The sequence below is a fragment of the Danio rerio genome, chromosome 25 (assembly GCF_049306965.1).
Source record: "Danio rerio strain Tuebingen ecotype United States chromosome 25, GRCz12tu, whole genome shotgun sequence".
NCBI lineage: Eukaryota > Metazoa > Chordata > Actinopteri > Cypriniformes > Danionidae > Danio > Danio rerio.
Genome location: NC_133200.1, coordinates 37,274,869 through 37,296,700, shown reverse-complemented (window position 1 = coordinate 37,296,700; position 21,832 = coordinate 37,274,869). Strand labels below are relative to the sequence as shown.

Here is a 21,832-nt window from a genome sequence, read left to right as displayed (position 1 = left end):
CTAGGGGCTGGCTGCAGTACGCAAGTCAAACCCCGCCTCCTCCACTTGTTAATTATATTTATTATAAATATAATTTTATCGTAACATGATCGCTAAATATATTTTTATTTATTATTATTAATATTTTATCGTAACATGTTGATTGTTAAATATACTTTATTATTATTTTATCATAACATTGATCGTTAAATATACTTTTATTATTATTATTATTATTATTTTATCGTAACATGTTGATCGTTAAATATATTTTTATTTATTATAATTATTTTTTTATAGTAACACGTTGATCTTTAAATATTTTTTTATTTATTATAATAATTTATCGTAACACGTTGATCTTTAAATATACTTTTATTATTATTATTATTATTTTATCGTAACATGTTGATCGTTAAATATATTTTCATTTATTATAATTTTTTGTTATCGTAAGACGTTGATCTTTAAATATACTTTTATTATTATTATTATTATTATTATTATTATTGTTTTATCGTAACATGTTAATCGTTTAATGTGCAAAATACCCTGTTAGCATGTGAAACATCAAATACACACCCTGGTGGCAGGGGTCTCTCCCATGTGGTGGTCTTTGTGTTGTGATCCACATAATACACTCGTCCGTGAGGAAGAATTCTCTGCTCCCACCTGTAGGAGAGAAATACAATGAGCAAACAGAGTCCGCATGTGTCGGCAGAGAAAATAATTTCTAATTAAAATTGTAAATTTGCAAATAACCTTTCTAATTACCATCTATGAAAAGTAATTTAATTACTTAATCCAATACCATAATTAAAACACGGGGAGAACATGCAAACTTCACACAGAAATGCCAACAGACCTAGCTGGGACAACGCTAACCACTGAGCCACCGTGTCGCCAGGTTGATTGATTGATGTGCAGTGTGAATGCAGTGTTTTACCCAGCAGGCAGTGCGTCGGTGTTCTGTGTGTCGCTAGTAGTGTCGCTCTGCTCAGTGGATGCTGGAGGCTCGGCTGCAGGTGGAGGAACTGTACCATCTGGAGGATTGGAGCTCAATGATGGAGAAGACGGAGCAGGACAGGTCAGATGTGCGCTCTCCAGACCGTTAGCAGCCGTTTCACCTTTACCTGAGCAAACACACACACACACACCTACATCAACTCACACAACCAACCAACAACACAAACCTGTATAATGACATGGACAGCACCAGAACTTTATTATAAATATTACACTTATTTTATGCATTGGTTGTTTATCTCAATTTGACCAATCAGATGGGGCTGTACTATCTACTTGAATCCCCACTAGTAGTTTCTGCTCTGCTATTGGCTAGAGCACCCCAAATCTGAACCCAGAGCTGAAAAAAAAAAAAAAACCCTAATGGCGGGAGTCGAGACGAGAAGGGAAAATGACAGCTAATCAGAATATCTCCTGAGGTGATGTTTACACCTGAATTAGATCTGAAAAATCTTTCACCTGTTTATTTTAATATCATAACATAAAAGAATGATGTCAAAATAAAGCTAATAATAAAAAAAAACATTTTTCTAGGGAATACTCTCAAACTAGGGCTGCAGGATGCTGGAAATGCAATATTGTTGTAATGTATGTTTGCATGTGTAAACGTGTGTGTGTGTGTGTGTATATCTGACCGGCACTGCTCAGGTTGTTGACTGTGGTCTTTGAGTTGTGTCTGGATGTTGTTTCTGCCAATGCTCCGTTCACGTCTCCATTAGTAAGAGCAGCTCCTTGGATCTCAGCTGGAGAATCTCCACACGAGCCCCGAGACGACTGACCCAAACTTCTGGAAATAAACCTCAGTATCAGATCAGAAACACTCGTGTGGGTGCCACAATATGGGTTGAAAAGTAAAAGTACAGAAGTGAAATGTAATTGAAAAGCAACAAATCACTATTTTCTGATTTCGGTTTGATCGTATACTAACAATTATGAGCACATTGTTTTTATGAGGCCTTTGAATCCTTCATGTAATTTTTGTATGAACTCGTTTATTTATTTATCTATTTTTCTATTTATATTTATTCATTCATTTATTTATGTATTTATATTAATTTGCATTTACTTATATTTATTTATATTTATTAGCATTTTATTAGGTTTATTTATATTTATTGATTCATTAACTTATTTATATTTCTTTGCATTTATTTTTATGCATTTATTTATATTTCTTTGTATTTATTTATTTATTTATTTATATTCATTTGCATTTATTCATTTATTTATTAATATTTTATTTGTTTATTTATTTATTTATCTATTAATTTATATGCATTTATGTATTAATTTATTTACTTATTTTTATTTATTTGAATTTACTTATAAATAAATGAATGAATAAATAAATATATTTATTTCGATTTATTTGTTTATTTATTCATTTATTTACTTATTTATATTGATTTGCATCTATTTATTTATTTATTTATATGTATTTGCATTTATTTATATTTATTTGTATTTATTTAATTTGCATGCATTTACATTTATTTATTCATATTTATTTACATTGTATTATGCTTATTTATTTTTATTTATTTGCATTCATTTATATTTATTAATTGTTATTTTTTATATTTATAATTATTTGCATTTATTTCTATTTATTTTATTTATTCATTTATTTACTTATTTATATTGATTTGCATCTATTTATTTATTTATTTATATGTATTTGCATTTATTTATATTTATTTGTATTTATTTAATCATATTAATTTGCATGCATTTACATTTATTTATTCATATTTATTTACATTGTATTATGCTTATTTATTTTTATTTATTTGCATTCATTTATATTTATTAATTGTTATTTTTTTATATTTATAATTATTTGCATTTATTTCTATTTATTTTATTTATTTGCATTTATTTTATATTCATTTATTTATTTATTATATCAATTTGATTTTTTTTTTAATTATTTATTCATACATTTATTTATTTATATTTCTTTATATTTGTATATATTGTGCATTTATATTTGATCAGTATGTAAATTTGGAATTTGCAATAAACAGCTACATAAGTAAAAATAAAACCATCAGCCTCATGACAGTATATAAGCATGCTGGTTATTTCTGTGAATTTCCTGTTATGCTTCCTTAACCTCACACAAACAGAGAAAATAAGCTTAATTACAGCATTTAGCAAGTATTTTTAGGGCATCTCCTGCAACATGCCCACAAAACGCCTGCCCGAAGATAAAGCCTCTATTTGGCATCAAACACGGAATAGATAATGGTTAACACCTACATTTCCTACATTTATACGTTTGTTTGTTTGCCAGCCATGCTTGTTTGGAAAATGCTTTGAAGGTTTATATTTTCATAAATGATCTCCAGCATAAGTGATGGGGGAAATGATGAAAAGCTGTTTAGGCTGACCGTCCACGGGGGCTGCTGGTGCTGGGGGTCTCTTCACTGTGAGCCCGATGGAGACTGGACCTGCTCGAGTGAATCTCTGCAGAGGAAAAACAAAAATACAGAAAATCTGAAGAAGAAGAGCTGATTCACATTCATCATACAGAAGAGTCTGTCAGAGCTCATCTGAAAGCAACAACGAAGCTGTGGTGTAAACATTACTGACACAAACACCTGTATTAACATACCCGCATTTCATAAAATATTACTGTATGTTAGATAATTAAACAAGAACAAGCTGACAGATATAAGTCTGAAATTTAAGTCTTTTAAATTTGAAGTCAATTTTAGATTGAAATTGTTTCAAGTTAAAAGGTTTTAAAATTAAAACAGTTCATTTGAAATAGTTTTAAAAGGTTAAAATCATTCAGGTTACAAAAGTTTTAAAATTAAAACAGTACACTCTAAATGGTTAAGGTTAAAATGGCATAAAGTTAAAAGGTTTCAAAAACAAAATAGCACAATTGAAATGGTTAAGGTTAAAATCATCTAAAGTTAAGTTTTAAAATTAAAACAGTACATTTGAAATAGTTTAATGTTAAAATTGATTTAAATTAAAGGGTTTTAAAATTAAAACAGTACATTTGAAAGGGTTAAGGTTAAAATTGATTTAAATTAAAGGGTTTTAAAATTAAAACAGTACATTTGAAAGGGTTAAGGTTAAAATTGTTTCAAGTTAAAAGGTTTTAAAAACAAAACAGCACAATTGAAATGGTTAAAGTTAAAATCAATTCAAGTTAAAAGGTTTTACAATTAAAACTGTGTAATCGAAAGGGTTTGTAAGATTAAAATAGTTTCAAGTTAAAAGGTTTTAAAAATAAAAAAAAACACTACATTTGAAATGGTTAGGGTAAAATCGATTCAAGTTAAATGGTTTTAAGATTTAAACAGTACATTTAAAGTTAAAACCATTATAAGTTCAAAGGTTTTTAAAATAGAACAGTACATTTAAATGGTTTGATGATTAAAAAAAAAAAAAAAAAAAAAAAAAAAAAAAAGTTCTCAGTTAAAAAGGTTTTTAAAATAAAATAGACTCAAAATTCTTTTTAAGATTAAAATAGTTTCGAGTTAAAATATTTTAAAACACTACATTTGAAATGGTTAAGGGTAAAAGTGTTACAAATCATTCCCTTCAACTGAGAAGTTTAAAACTAGGCTATCTTTACTACCTTAAGTAGGTTTTGGTAACTGACTGCAGCCATATTTTGGTTTATTTAAATATTACCTATGAGATAAACAATAAGCATGTTTATACATAAACACCCAACTGAAAGATGCGGGCAAAATCATTTTCTTTTCTTTCAGGTATCTTTTATCAGACTGGCTATGTTTCAGACATTTGCCAAAAAACAAAGAACTTGATTTGACAAAGTCCTGCCTCTTAATTCCAGCTCAGTTGTCCATTAAGAAAAACAAAAAAGCCTTTATTATTATTTGTATTTTTAGAGGTATATAAATAATGATAAAAAACATTTTAAAAATTCAAAAGTACATAATATTGGAAGATTACATTTTTTAAATTGGATTAGCACATTAAAATTGTTTCAAGTTAAAAGGTTTTAAAATTAAAACTACATTTGAAATAATCGAAGATGAAAATAGTTTCAGGTTAAAAGGTTTAAAATTTGTAAAAAAAAAACACTATATTTGAAATAGTTTTTATTCAACAAGGTTAAAATTTGATTCAACAAAGTCCTCTTAAATCCAATTCTTTAGTCAAGTAAATGGGAAATACTCGAATTTAAAGAATTTTTTTTTATTTGTACTTTTAAACGTTTAAGAATAAAAACACATTTTACAAAAACATTTAAAGACAACATGATATTTGTTTTTAATTTAAAATAAAAAAGGGTTCACACTTTCGCACGCAAAAATGTCCACAAGAAAAAGAATAAATGCTGCAATATAAGGTTAACTAGGAATCACCAATACAATTTCGGTGCTTAAATTTTTGTATAAAGGGCTCAGTCATTTCTGAAGACGAATAATCTGCTGCTTTTGGTTTTGTTGTGCGTTTCAGTGATTTCATCTTAATTTGTTTCAGTTACACACACACACACTTAATAAACAGGCTGTTTTGCATTAATGTTCTCTCTGACTCGATTTACCAGAACAGCAGCAGGCTTTGTGACGGTCTGTCAGATTCATCTTTTAGCTTGCTGGACTCTCCAGATCTGGAGTGTTTTTTTGAGTATGTAAGTTTGTGTTTGACCTTCAGTGGTGGATAAAGGTTGGAGTGTGTGAAGGTCTGTTAGGGTCCTCTGTTCACTCTCAAGTCGCTCTTGTTGGTTTAATGTTTTCCCTCATTTCCCCTGGCAGCTTTCTTCTCAAACACACACACACACACACGCTACATAAACAGGCCTTTGTGTACAGGCCTGGAGAAAGACTGTCACACACACACATATGCACACGCACAAATATACACACACTCCTTAACTTGTGCTCAAACTTGCTAAGCTTCAAAGTGTCTTACAGTGCCTTTTGTGGTAAAATTTGGAAAAGTTTTAATGTTTCTGGGTTTTACATTTGCAACAAGGATTGTTAACACTAATGTAAATCTATTTTTTTTTAACTGAGGGTGAAAACAAATACACATTTAATTAAACAACAACAGAAACAGTGTAATAAAATGTATTTTATTCAGTATTAGACAATTGTTTGAGATCTATCAGCTTAATCTACATGACCTTTAAACCGTTACAGTTCTACTATTTAAAATGACTTTTTAGTTTTAATTGACAAATTTAATACTTCATTGGAGTTAAAACATTTAAACCTCAACTTAAAGCAATTTAAAATCTCAAACTTTAATTAATACAACCTTTAAGCTTAAAACATTAAAGAAAAAGTCATAATTAAAATGGTGTTTATAGGCCTAAAACTTTTAACCTTAAAACTATTGTAAATTTAAAGTAACTTAAATCTAAAACTTAAAGTCCTTTCGATTTAAAACCTTTACAACCTTAAAAAGCAAAACATTCTCTTAACAACATTTCAACCAAAACCCATTACTCTTGAAACCATTTCAAACAATTTTAAGCAGCTCTAAGCCAAACTGTAAAATTTACCATTTTAACATCAAGTATAAATCGTCAAAATATCTCTCGGCAGATTTTAGGTGTAAAAACAATTAATTCTTAAAAAGGTTTCAAGTTTAAAATGTTTTGAAATTTGTAAACCTTTTAACGTAATACAACTTTTAGAATAAATCATACTTAAAGTGGTGTCAATCAATAAACTTTTTAAACTAAAAGATTTACCCTTTAAACTATTCTAAATTTAAAGTAGCTTGAACTTTTAAGTCCTTTCCATTGTAAAAGTGTTAAACCTTAAAACCATTTAAAATGCACTATTTTAATTTTAACTTGAAACAATTTTAAGCAGCTCTGATCCAATCAGTAAGATTCACCATTTTAACATTCAGCATAAATGTGGACAAATAGTCGGTGCAATAGCCTAGAGATTAGCATGCCGACATATTGTACAGTAGCACATCAGGGCATCCTGAGTTCAAATCCCAGCTCGAGAAATGATTACTTAAATGACATTTTTAAAGACTTATTAACCTTGACTGGTCTAAAAGACACTGTTTAAATAGACTTTTAACATTTAAGTTTGTTTAAAAATGTTTACTTAAAGATTTGAAATTTGCAATGGATTTTAATTTGAAACTTCAAGTAGGAAAGGGTTTTAATTTTATAGTGCTTATAAAATGTGTCTTTAATTTATGGTTTTAAGTTAGATTTTTTAACAGAAAAGGTTGTAAATTTGAACTGTTTTAAAAGGTTTAAAATTTATTGGTTTGTGTTTGAAAATGTTTTAAATAGTTTTAAGTTTTAAAACCTGTTTAAATGTACAGTAAAGACTTACTATTGTGAAATATAATTACAATTACAAATGTTTGGTCACTACATAAAAAAAAATTAATATAGTGACAGCTCCTTTATACAGGAACAACATTTTAAAATAAATCACTGCTTATGCTCTACAAGACCTCTTTTAAACACTTTAACCATAATTATCCCACACTTTTTGGACTCCAAATCATACCTTAATTTCTTTCGTTCTCTTTCTTTCTTTGCTGTAATACATTGGGTTCAACAATTCCTTGGGTTCAATCTTGTCTCAATGCAAATTGATCAAATTAACTTAATGTTTTTTTTAAATTTTAAGTTTAACAAAAACAAGTTGACTCTAAAAACTCAATAATTGTGTTTGAGCTCATTTTAAACAAGTGGTTTAACCAAGCAGCTAAAATACTTTGTGTACCCTGACATCACCATATTTCAAGGTTTTTAAACCAAAATCATTTTAAATCGGTTAAAAAAAAAATTTAAAGGTTTAAAGGTAATCCATTTGAAATGGTCTTAAGTCATAACTAAAACAATTATTAAAATATAAGGCAGCTTTGTACAGGAACAACATTTTAAAATAAGCACTATTTTAAACTTTCAAACACACTTTTGTTTTAATCATAACTCCACCACACTTTTTGGACTGTAAAGTAAACGGTGTCTTTTTCTCCTCCAGTAAGAAAGTAAGAGAACGACTTCCTCTCCACCCCGAGCGAGTGTGTGAACAGATTGAGTTTGTGGTTGTCAATAAACCCTGTGACCTGCAGGAGAAAATCTGAACACACACACACACACAGGAGAAAAGCTCTCTGTGAGGCTCAAACCCGCTCTGTCCAGCACAGCCTCATCAATGTGCGCTTGTTCATGCGTTTGTTCTGTGTGTTCTAGCAGTGTTCCCTATGAAGTGTGCATGTGTGTGTGCCAGTGAAGGGGACTCACTGTCTGAGGCGGCGCTGCCATTGGGCAAAGATCCCAGATCAACAACCAGGCCGTCCAGACAGACGTTGAGCTCACCGCCTGCTACAACCGAGCCTTTGTTCTCCGTCTGCAGAACCAGACTGAGCTGAACGTTCTCCACTGAGAGAGAGAGAGAGAGAGAGAGAGAGAGAGAGAGAGAGAGAGAGAGAGAGAGAGAGAGAGAGAGAGAGAGAGAGAGAGAGAGAGAAGAGAGGGGGGGTATTATGTGAATTAGGCGATGAAACTAATTGTTTAGCACTAGCAGAACAATACATTGATGCCTGTCATTAAAAAAAAAAAAAGGTAGACCAATAAAAACATTAGTGATGTGCTTATAAACACATGCATGCACACACACTCGCTTGAACATGTATGCACACGCACGCATACATGAACATGTATGCACATGCGCACACATGCAAATGCATGTACGCACACACGTAAATGCTCATACGCTTGTGCTCACTCAAACATCAATGCGCACACACACACTAACATGCACAAACGCATACGCTCACACATGCACGCCCATGCATAAACATGTACAAACATGCACGTATGCATGCGTGCACAAACACACACTTGCGCAAATGCACACCCAAACATGCACGAACACGCACACACACGAATGTACATGCATGAAGACATGCACACGCACGAACAAGCACTTGCACACACGAACGCAATGAACAAGTGCACAAACACTCCAATGCACGCACATGAATGCACACACGCACTCATGCACGCTCGTGCATACACACACTGAATCCTAATTTGCAATAAAGGAAAGCTTAAATCTTGACTGTTAAATATACTGTTGTTTCGTTTTTGTTTTTAGTCTCTGATTTGTCATTTGTTTTCACAGGTTCTATTTTAATGTTAACATCACAGGTGCTTTAGCAACAAAAACATTTTTCATAGCAAAACTCAATTTGCTGAACATTATAAAAGATTAAAGATTTTTTATTTGTGGACCCATTTGATGAAGCTTTTCATGATTTCAAATATGATCAAACTTTAAATACATTTCAGTAGGAACACGTCAGAGAAAAGTATGAGCTTTCATCAGAACAGAAATAAGTGTACAGCTGGAATATCATTTCCTGGATATTTTGACATTTAAAAAAAATCACATAACCCATTTGAAACCTTAAAAAAAAAAGCCACGCATTAATTCAAAGTGCTTTCTATATCAGGCTTTCTGCAGGTTTCACAAAGACTTTAAGACCTTTTAAGACTTGCAGAACAAAACTTTAACATTTTTCTTTGTAATGGGCAGTGGATAATTTACATGCCCTATTAAAAAAATTGAAATTTAAGCCACATTTTAAATAGTGTCAAAACATAGTTTTATATATAAAATGTATAATAAATATATATGTTTTAGTTTCAAAAACTATTTAAAAAAAAAAAAAAAAAAAAGGACATTTTGAAGCTGAGAGAAAATTCCAAAATAATGCTTTATTTTAATCAGAGCATTGTTGAAATATTCGTAGAACTTATTATAGTGCTTTATTCTCAGTATTTCAAATCACTATTCTTACTGTAAATCTCTCAAAATATTAAATATGTGTTACTACTTGTTTCAAAAAACTAAACGACCAAAAAAAGTAATACTTTTTGGAATTTATTGGGAATGTTTGCTCTTGGATGTGTGTGTGTGTGTGTGTGTGTGTGTGGTTTTTTTTTTTTTTATTACCATAAGTTTTAAAAAGTATAAACTAAAATTTATTCACAACAAACATAAATGCATAAATACAGGGAGAACTTTGAAACAAATGTTATTGTAAGGATGATAAGTCGCTGTCGCCACTGGCTTGCATGGTTCAGGATCTGAAAAGCTACTCAATGAATTTACCCTTCAGTGTATGGACTCAGTAATGATTTCAAACCACACTGAACTGAGCTAACCTGAACTTAAAACTGAACTTAAACACTAAAAACTGAACTACCCTGATCCAGTTACTATGACCATTTATGTGAAGCTGCTTTGACACAATCTACATTGTAAAAGCAATATACAAATAAAGCTGAATTGAACTGAACAATACTAACAATATTACTTTTGTTAACAGTGTTTTTATAGATGGATTGTTGGTTTTATAGCTATAAAAGTTTGCAAACATTAAAGTGGTGATTTCTTTTCTTTGACCAAAACACACCAAACAAAACAAATAAAATAAATAAGCCAATAAACAGAAAAAGCCCAAACTAAGGAAATAAGGCTGACAGTCTTAAAAACGCCATCACGCAGCATTTCTCTGCTTTTCTGCAAGCACAAAACTGACTCAGAAACATCTTTACCCACTTTACCCCCAAAAAAACTCTGGGCCTAACCGCGCGGAGTGATCTGCTAAACCCTTCCGGATCATATCAGAACACTCCAGTATTAATTACACACCAAACCTGCACAACAGACCGTTATTCCCAGAACTTAAAACAAATCAATCTATTTAATAAAGAGCATCAGGGTCAGTGTTCTCAGATATTAGTGAAGTTGCTCCTCACGCACCTCGAGAGGCCTTTAAATCAAGTGGGGAAAAAAAAAAAAAAAAAAAAAAGGTTCACTCATTACATTGGCTGCACTTACACTGCAGATCTTGATGGTCAATACGATTGTGACTGTATGTGATTTTTTTTTCATTTCTGCTCACATCATCTTTTAGAAGTGACTCCTGAACGGTTCTCTGCATTTACACTGCGCAAAAAAAAAAATAATTAAAAAAAATTCGGACGCTGACTGACAGCTGATAATGAAAAAGCGCTCTTTTCTCTATTCTTTTATTTAATCTGTTTGCAGAGTTTCATTTATTTATTATTATTTTTGACAAGTTGCTTTCCAATAGTTTGACAGAAAAGATTTGGCCATCTTCTTTTAATCTAGGCCTTTTTAAACGAGTAGGCATCTTAATGTCATGTCCATGGCGTAATATGTGCACGTGATGCATGCAATAGTTTTATCAGTTTACATTGGTTATGTGGTGGATAGTGCTCTCGCTCTCATATCCGATCTGTGCCACATGCAGAAAAAAAAAAATCTGAATTAAGTCACTTAAACCCTGCAGCGTAAACTCTGCCATAATCTGTCATTATTTCTCTAAAACAGTGGTCACCAAACTTGTTCCTGGAGGGCCGGTGTCCTGCAGATTTTTGCTCCAACCCTAATCAAACACACCTGAACGAGCTAATCAAGCTCTTACTTGGTATACTTGAAACACCCAGGCAGGTGTGTTGAGGCAAGTTGGAGCAAAACCCTGCAGGGACACCGGCCCTCCAGGACCAGGATTGGTGACCCCTGCTCTAAACCAACAAACAGATCTCTGCATCTGTGCTTGTCTGTGAGAGTTAGTGTGCAAGCGTGTGTCAGTGCATGTGAGAGTGAGTATCCGTGTGTGTTTGTGTGGGTTTAAACTCACTCTTGCCATCATGTGTTCGTAGAGTGTCCAACAAGTCGATGGTGGCGCTGCCCAGAAGCTCCTTCCTCAAAGTGTGACAACTCCACACCTTCAGATCCAGACGACTCTGAGGAGTCACGTTCCTGCACCACACACACACACACACACACACACACACACACACACACACACACACACACACACACACACACACACACACACACACACACGTTAGGAAAAAAATATATATACACACACACACACGTAAGTTACGTATAAGGACTAAGTTGGTCAATTAAGACGAGGATGCGCTAGTAACCTGAGCAAGTTAAATGGTAAAGGGAGAGTTTTTATAATATAGTTGAAGTCAGTACTATTCACCCCCTTCAAATTTTTCTCTTCTTTTTTAAAATATTTTCCTGAATGTTGTTTAACAGAGCAAGGAAATTTTCACAGTATGTCTAATAATATTTTTTCTTCTGGAGAAAGTCTTATGTTTTATTTCGGCTAGAATAAATCCAGTTTTAATTTTTTTTAAACACCATTTTAGGAACAAAATTAGCCCTTTTAAGCTAATTTTTTTCGTGATAGTCTACAGAACAAACCATCGTTATACAATAATTTTCCAAATTACCCAAACTCGCCTAGTTACCCTAATTAACCTAGTTAAGCCTTTAAATGTCACTTTAAGCTGTATAGAAGTGTCTTGAAAAATATCTAGTCAAATATTAATTACTCTCATCATGGCAAAGATAAAATAAATCCATTATTAGAAATGAGTTATTAAAATGATCATCATGATGATGAATTAATCAGTTTTCATGGCACTTCTTAAATATTATATTCTTCAATGAAAAGTGACGCGTGAAGGCTTACAGTGTGAGGTCTTCATTCCACTGCAGCTCGAGGTGTCCGCTGCGTTTGCCCGTTTTCTTGGTCTCGCTGCTCAGGCCGTCGGCGGTCACTTCCACAAATGAACTCAGGCGAGAGTGACGATTGGGCAGTTTAGGAGACTGAGGCTTCGCAGACAACACTAGCAGATGAGGAGAAGACGATGAACACTTCAATCAAAACAACTTCAGTGAGAAAGAGAACATTGAGGGAACACGAAGTTTTAAGACTTAAATATAACATATACTCCAGGGATTTTGAATGCTTGATTCTCATTGGCTAATGAGCATTCTGAGGTGTGCGGTTATTTTCAAATAAACACACAGCTAAAGTGCTTCCGGCAGGTTTTGGGTGCAATACAGTTAGTGTTGGAAATCAACAAAACAATCATAAACATTAATTAAAAAGGGCAGCACAGTGGCTCAGTGGTTAGCACTGGGGCCTCACAGCAAGAAGGTCGCTGGTTCGAGACCCAGCTGGGTCAGTTGGCATTAGTTTCCTTCGGGTGCTCCTGTTTCCCCCATACACATCCGCAATAGGGGAACTGAATGAACCGAATTGGCCTTAGTGTACGAGTGTGTGTGAATGAGTGTATGGGTGTTTCCCAATACTGGGTTGCAGCTGGAAGGGCATCCACTGCGTAAAACATATGCTGAAACTGGGGGTTCATTTTGTGGCGACCTCTGAAATAGACATTTTAATAATCTGCAACCTAATTACGGCTCTGTATCACTACGCTGAATGATAGCAGCCATTTCATCTCACAGCTACGATGGTCAAAAATCACATCAAAACACAACAGAAGGCTTTGGATGAGATCTGGTACGGATTTGGAAGAGCGTAAAGAACTAAAAGGAGCAGTTTAAGGACAAAAACCTGACACAGTCTGGTTAAACAGGTCTCGATGCACATGTGAATGTAGTCCGCTCATTACAAACAGACAACAGTCGGACTACATTCAGACATGCGCCGATATCTGTTTGACCAGGCTGTGGATCAAAGTTAATAATAGCAATCTTATAAATAATGTTTAATTTCTTACACTGATTGATCACTTTGCTTCACAAGACCTCAGCGTGTCTTCAGGAGCCACGGTTATTGATTTAGAATTGTTTGTAAGTGTTCATTTTTAATCTCCAAAACCAGTCACCATTCACTGCCATTATATAAAAATCACCAAGAGTCAGATTCAGCGAAAAAGTCTTCTTTAATGAGTAAAAAGAGTCGCCAAAGACCATCAAAGATGTCTGTGGGTGAGTAAACTAACAGGAAACTTTTACTTTTGGGGTGAACTATCCCTTTAGGCAGACTTACGACACATTAATAAGCGCCAAGAATGCACAACTCCATCAATTCACCAGAAACATTTATGATCTGGATTCCCGTAAGGAATATTCCATCAACCAGGAAATGTGCGCAAATGTGTCCTGACATGATCCAGCATCTCTCACACACACACACAGTTATGCAGTTATTATTCAGCGCACATCACCCTCTAGAGGACACAAAGCTCACTGCAAAAACACATGCTGAGGTCTGATGCTGCAGACTGATGCGTCACAGCAGCTGATAAACCACAAAAGATTCATCAGATCTCCTTATTAATCAAGTTAAAGCAGATTAATCACAAATAAATCAGCTTTTCTTACCTTTCAAGGTCAGCTGTGATTTCTCTATGGCCTGAATGCTGGCAGACTGAGACACACTGGCAGCTGCCATCGTCACAGCACATCACATCACAGCCCTGAATCACAAACAGCATCAGAATTATGACTGAAATGCTGAATATTAATCATTGGGGTATAATAAAGCACAACATAAACACTCTGACGCAACATAAACACTCTGGTGCACCACACACACACACACAGCTTAATACTGTTAAATCAACATCAAATTAATAACAGAAATCACCTAAATAGATTAAATAAGCTACAGTGATTGGTTTAATAATATAATACAGCGATATTCGACGTCTGTCAGCTTCATATAGCAGGTTCTGGTTTAGCTGAGACAAAAACAAACCAAGAATTTAGCCTAAATTGCTGTTTACAGCTGGTTATAACCAACCATATGTGTCCACCCAGAATTAAAAACATATGAGGTGAATTAATAATCGTGACCGGTCGTAATGTGTGGTTAAATGTCGCATGATGTGAGAGACAGTGACGCTGTTTGATTAGCCGCTCGTCATTCAGGAATAAAAAGTCGCGGTGTAGTTGAAATCGTCCTGGAAAAGCGCGTTATAAACGCGGATAGGTTTATACGTAGTGTAACCGTCTTTCTGGTTATAAAAACACATCGGAAATGTTTTGATTCCTACCTTTTATTCGCCGTGAGACTGTGGAGCGCTAACTGTCATTTCCGCTTTAATGTCATGGTCATGTGACTCGCCGTGGAGGATCATGGGTGCGGATCCTCTGTAGCATCAGGTTGCTGCTAGAAGGGATACAGCTGCGGCGGAGTAATAATGGTGTTATTTATTAAATTACTGATTGAATTGTGTTTTATTAACGTCTACAGCTATCAAAACGTTCATAGTAATGTAAAAACACAAATTATATGGTGAAATAATTATGTGAATTATTCAATTACTGATCAAATTGTGCTTTATTAACATCTACAACTATCAAAACCTTCACAGTAATGTAAAACAGTAATTATAAGGAGGAGAAGTACTCAAATTATTTACTGAATTATTAAATTTTATTTTATTAACGTCTATTTCTTTCCCATCCCTCACAGTATTATAAAAAAAGTCATTATGATGAAATAATCCAATTACTGATTAAATTGTGTTTTATTAAATGTCTACAACTATCAAAACCCTCACAGTAATGTAAAAACAGTAATTAGCTATAAGGAGAAATACTCTATTTACTGAATTATTCAAATTTTATTTTATTAATGTCTATTACTACACCAACCCTCACAGTAATGTAAAAACACTAATTATAGCGATAAATATTATTCATTATGATGAAATATAATTCAATTACTGGTTAAATTGTGTTTCGTTAACGTCTACAACTATCAAAACCTTCACAGTAATGTAAAAACACTAATCATAAGGAGAAATAGTTATTTAATAAATGACTGATAAATTGAATTTGATTTTCAAATTAAATTTGATTTTATTACCCTCTATTCCTATCCCAACCCTCACAGTAATTTAAAAACTGTCACGTTAGCGTGATCAAAACAGGAACAAAAACAAAAAGGTGCGGATCCAAGTGCAGATTTGTTTACAGTGCAACAAACAAGGTGATCAAAATACAAAGTAACAAACAAATGACCAAACTAGAAACTAAAACAGAGACAAGGCTCAGAAACAATAACTTTACAAACTAACGTTAGACTTTAGCAAAAAAATACAAGAACAAGATCAAAAAACTCGGTAGCAAGACTTACTAGAACTGGGGCCACGAACGACAAGGAAGACAAACGACGCTGTGACAAACAGAGGTGAAATGGTTGTATAAATAGTCCAGGAAATTAACAGGAAACAGTAACAGCTGTGAGCCAATCAGTGTACGTGGACCGGGTGTAATCAAGCGGCAACCTCCCGCTCTCCCTCAGGAAGCCAATACGGAACTAAAACTAAAATTCATCCGAAATTCCGCTAGTCCAGAGGTCCGTTCTTCGTACCTCGCTTAAATGATCTAAGATGATTTGGCAGATCATGGATCTTTTAATCTTGATAACTGATCTCTCGCTAATTTGGTTCTTCAAACAAGTTGGCGAATCAGATTAGAATGTCTGGATGAACTGATCTGAGATCGCTGCGTGTGTTGTGAAGGACAGATCTATCGATCCTCGAAATCATGATCAGCAATGAAACGATTGGCTGACGGAACAGCAGCGTAATGACATCATCTGATTAACATTCAATTATCCATGTGAGCTAAATTACGTCAAATTAGCAGTAAACCGTTTGTTAAATGTGACACGCAATAACCTTCCACATTTGTTGTGAGCTGCAGGCTTTACACTTTCATGTGTCGAGAGTATTCATCATGTATTTCAATGCATATCAATTTATTTAGTTCTACATTTAGAAAATATTTTCTTTATTGTAGTAGCCGGTTTTTTAATCGGTGTAAAGAGTTACTGGTTGTTTACAAAAGCATTTTGATATTGGTAAAGGCGTCTGCAACTTTTGTGAAGCATCAAATCACTGGCATATTAACTATCAAAACATGTTCTTGACTGCATAAATGAATTATTGCTTTAAAAAAATCACATTGTGCATGTTTATTATACACAATTTGTACTAAGCGGTCTAAAAAGTTCATATCAATAAGTTTTCTCTGTGCACCACCAGGTAGCAGTCTTTGTACTTTCATTTCGAGAGTAGAGATTGCATAAATTTTATTAATATAGACAGGGGCGCAACTAAACATTTACTGAGGGGTATGCGGGTTCAAATTTTGTGTGATCCCTCTTATTTTGGCAAACTAATAATTAAATTAATTAATTAATAATAAATGAAGACAAATTTTCAGATTAACCTTAAAACTTTTGACATTATGTATGATTTGACAGTTTATTTTGATAAAAATAAAAACAAATCTAAACAGTTACATCTACATGAACACTCTAGGCTGTGTGACTGCATGTTATTGTGTTAAATGATTTTGAATTAAACAATAACAATGTTATATTTGTATAAAATGCAAAATAATGTTTTTTAACAAAACATATTTATTTATTTTTATTATTGAAAACTTTTAATGAGGATAATTTTTAAAATAGTTTTGGCACAATGGCGCCCCCCCCATGTGTGGCGCACCTATGCGCCGCATATACTGCATACCCCCTTTTTGCGCCACTGAATATAGATAACTTTATTTATTTCATTAATAACTATAACTTTACATATATATATATATATATATATATATATAGTTTAAAAAATATTTACTCTTTTCCCAAGTGTATATAACTACTACTGTAAGAAAATATCAGAATTCGGAACTACTTTCTGTAGTATATTGCTTGTACTGAGCCGATCTAATCCTGTTTATATAAATTGAACCTGCTCCCGATCAGGTTTGATCTAGCAGAACTGTTGCTATGATAACAACTCTCGGATCAGCTTTGAAGAACGAAACGATCCTCGATCGTGTCAAATCGTCAATATCCAAATCCAGCTAACTGAGTAATCCACGTACGAAGAACGGACCCCTGGCTGCTCCTGGCTCCAAAACAGAGCAAATATCAATTGAGCCCACTGTTAGAATGGCCAACTTTACAGCAGAACAAAAGGTGTTTACAGCCTGGTACAGAAAAAGATTTTGGTTAATACAGCTAATATTACCCATCATGACACCTGTGGGGGGGGGTGGGGGGGGGTTCATAACTCATCCGTTTCCTTTATATTAAGTTATAATAAGTTTGCATAATTAAGGGCGTGGCCACTTGAGTGACAGCTAGGTCTCGTTGGTCGCCGTCACGTCACCTCAGCTGAATCCTGCAGTTTAGCCACAGAACTCGGCATATTTATCGTATTTCTGTGTTGTTTTATGTGGCTTTACACAGTCAACTGCCTTTTGGACTTGTTTCCTACAATTATTAGATGGCATGGCATGCTGAGTGCACTTAATTGTGCTCACAAACCATTCACGTGGCCTCCGTTTCCCATGTAAGTAAAGTTATACACTTATATACCATCTCTATACACGTATTTGTTTTATTTAAGATCATTTATCGTTTATATTTATATTTAGAGCTGTAATGCACTCCAGAATCTGTTGGATTGATTAGCTGTAGGCTCTAGGGGTCCGTTCTTCGTACGTGGATTACTCAATTAGCTGGATTTGGATGTTGACGATTTGACACGATCCAGGATCGTTTCGTTCTTAGAAGCTGATCCGAGAGTTGTTGTCATAGCAACAGTTCTGCTAGGTCAAACCTGATCGGGAGCAGGTTCAATTCATATAAACAGGATTAGATCGGCTTAGTTCAAGCAAAGATAATACAGAAAGTATGTTCTGAATTCTGATATTTTCTTACAGTAGTAGTTATATACACTTGGGAAAATGATACATATTTTTAAACTATATATATATAAAGTTATAGTCATTAATAAAATAAATAAAGTTATACATATTAATAAAACGTATGCAATCTGCACCCTCGAAATGAAAGTACAAAGACTGCCACCTGGTGGTGCAAAGAGAAAACTTTGATATGAACTTTTTAGATCGCTTTAGTACAAATTGTGTATAATAGAAATGCATTATATGTGACTATTTTTTTTAAGCAATAATACATTTATGCATACATAAACATGTTTTGACAGTTAATATGCCGGTGATTTGATGCTTCACAAAAGTTGCAGGCACCTTTACCAATATGAAAATGCTTTTGTAAACAACCAGTTATTCTTTACACCAATTAAAAAACGCCTACTATAATAAAGAAAATCTTTTCTAAATGTAAAACTAAATGCATTGATTTGCATTGAAATACATGATGAATACTCTTGACACATGAAAGTGTAAAGCCTGCAGCTCACAACAAATGTGGAAGGTTATTGCGTGTCATATTTAACAAGCCGTTTACTGCGAATTTGATGTAATTTTGCTCACATGGATAATTGAATATTAATCAGATGATGTCATTACGCTGCTGTGCCGTCAGCCAATCGTTGCATTGCTGATCATGATTTCGAGGATCGATAGATCTGTCCTTCACAACACACGCAGCGATCTCAGATCAGTTTATCCAGACATTCTAATCTGATTCGCGAACTTGTTTGAAGAACCAAATTAGCGAAAGATCAGTTATCAAGATTAAAAGATCCAGGATCTGCCAAATAATCTTAGATCATTTAAGCGAGGAACGAAGAACGGACCCCAGATCAGTCATCTGAAGCGTTGTCATACAGTGTTATGCTGGAGTTCATCAATAGTCTTACAGTAACTAACACAGACTATATCTGAAGTGTTTGGAAGTAATTTGCGTTTTCCTCCTGTTGAAAAACGTCATAAGAACAATGTTTAGTGGCTTTGTGTATTACAGCAGTGTTTTTATAAGTCTAAACACTTTATTGATATAGTGTACAACCAAGCACAAGTGGTCAGAATACAAACGAGTCACAGGTGATAAAGTATTAAGCATTTCTCCCAAAGTAAAGAGTGTCTGAGCCAGGTCCAAGCTAAATGCTAGCAGGTGTCTGTAGCTCCGCCCACTCTCCGCCTCTTTGCCCTTGTTTGGTATCCCGCCGTGGGTGTGATGACGCGTGACCAAAATGGCGACGGTTGGCCGCGCCTACTTGTGACTTCTTTTTTTTTTTTTTTTTTTTTTTTATTGAATGCTTGAAAAACAATAACAACAAATGTCATGAATCAAACAGCAACAATCCAGGGGTTTTTAGTCATTTAGTCCAAGATAAGTGCCAAGTCCTTAATCAAAGTCCTCGTTCGTATTGCTTTTAAGTTGGTTGATCCTTCAATACACTCAAAATACATTTTCATTTCAATTTTAAATTTAGGGAAAAAAGGTTTACACTTGCAAAACTTTCTCTTGTGAATATGAAATTTGGCCAACAAAAAAACAAGGTTCATGAAATAGGTATTATTTTCCTTTTCACAATCATGGAAACCAAAGATAACATTCTTATATGTAAATTCAAAATCTGCCTTCACATAAACTTTTATAAAATCAAAAACATCACACCAAAATGTCATTGAATGAGGGCAAGTCCAAAATAAATGAACAGACGTCTCAGGATTCACTAAATGAACAGTTGGTGTTAATATCATTCTTAAGTCTTTTAAGATTACACTTGTCTGGATAGCATCTATGAATCAGTTTAAAGGTAACTTCTCTTATTTTGTTTGTTATAAAAAATTTGTGGGGTAATGTCCAAACTTTCTTCCAGGAAATATCATTCACAAAACCATTCCAATATGACATTACATAAGGCACAGTAACAAAATCTTCCTGAAACAGGGCTCTTATTTTCTTATTGCATTTTGATTTAGATAAAGAAAGGCAGTTTACTTGTGGCTTCTTTTGCGCTCTTTAGAAACCTATGGGTGACGTCACGGATACTACGTCCATATATTTTACAGTCTATGGGTGTAATGCGCATGGTATGTATGAACTTGTAGTCTTTTGGGCGCTGTAGTCAATTCTCAAAGTCTGTGAACTACAGCGCCCTCCGGTGTTCACTGACCGTCACAACAAAAACAGTAACTATAAGAAAAAATTATTATGTTATTTATCAAATTACTAATCAAATTGTGATTTATTGACGTCTACAACTATCAAAACCTTTACAGTAATGTAAAAACACTAATTATAAGGAGAAATAATTAAATTATTTACTGAATTACTCATTAAATTGAATTTTATTAATGTCTACCACTATCCAGACCCTCACAGTAATGTAAAAACACTAATTATAAGGAGAAATCATTTATATTATTTGGGGAGATGAAGTGGCACAGTAGGTAGTGCTGTCGGCTCACAGCAAGAAAGTCACTGGTTCGAGCCTCGGCTGGGTCAGTTGGCGTTTCTATGTGGAGTTTGCATGTTCTCCCTGCATTCGCGTGGGTTTCCTCCGGGTGCTCCGGTTTCCCCCACAAGTCCAAAGACATGCGGCACAGGTGAATTGGGTAGGCTAAATTGTCCGTAGTGTATGAGTGTGAATGAGTTTGTGTGTGGATGTTTCCCAGAGATGGGTTGCGGCTGGAAGGGCATAAAAAATTGCTGGATAAGTTGGCAGTTCATTCCTCTGTGGCGACCCCGGATTAATAAAGGGACAGAGCCAAAAATAAAATGAATGAATGAATTATATTATTTAATAAATAACTGATTAAATTGTGTTTAATTAATGTCGTACCCCTATCCCCTAAACGTTCCGCTGTATTGATGTGAGTATGCACAGCTGTATCTCTTCTAGACTTCACTAGCATCTTGTGATGATTGGTAGTTATTACGTTATTACGAACTAACAGTTCTTTGAGTATGACTATCAGTCCTTTAGGGCAGAACTATCAGTCATTTAGAGCGGGACTATTAGTTCTTTAGGGCGGGACTATCAGTCCTTTAGGGCGGGACTATCATTTCTTTAGGGCGGTACTATCAGTCCTTTAGGGCAGGACTATCAGTCATTTAAGGCGGGACTATTAGTTCTTTAGGGCGGGACTATCACTCCTTTATGGCGAGACTGTCATTTCTTTAGGGCAGGACAATCAGTTCTTTAGGGCGGGACTATCAGTTCTTTAGGGCGGGACTTTCAGGTTTTTGGGGTGGACTATCAGTTATTTTGGGCAGGACTCTCAGT

At 34.0% G+C, this 21,832-nt stretch overlaps 1 protein-coding gene across 8 annotated transcripts in view; it reads right to left on the bottom strand.

Annotated features, from left to right (window-relative positions):
* The window catches only part of wwp2 (WW domain containing E3 ubiquitin protein ligase 2), a 55,932-nt gene extending 39,944 nt beyond the window's left edge, over nucleotides 1–15,988 (bottom strand). For 2 of the 8 annotated variants that reach the window (XM_073942155.1, XM_073942160.1), the window contains exons 1-9: nucleotides 15,946–15,988; nucleotides 14,184–14,278; nucleotides 12,520–12,676; nucleotides 11,665–11,786; nucleotides 8,231–8,368; nucleotides 3,399–3,474; nucleotides 1,641–1,792; nucleotides 926–1,112; nucleotides 562–651 (exon numbers count right to left, since the gene is read on the bottom strand). In XM_073942155.1, coding sequence (XP_073798256.1) covers nucleotides 562–651; nucleotides 926–1,112; nucleotides 1,641–1,792; nucleotides 3,399–3,474; nucleotides 8,231–8,368; nucleotides 11,665–11,786; nucleotides 12,520–12,676; nucleotides 14,184–14,253 — 992 coding nt within the window. In that variant the 5' untranslated portion in view covers nucleotides 14,254–14,278; nucleotides 15,946–15,988. 8 annotated transcript variants of the gene reach the window in all.
* Between the last annotated feature and the right edge of the window lie 5,844 nt (nucleotides 15,989–21,832).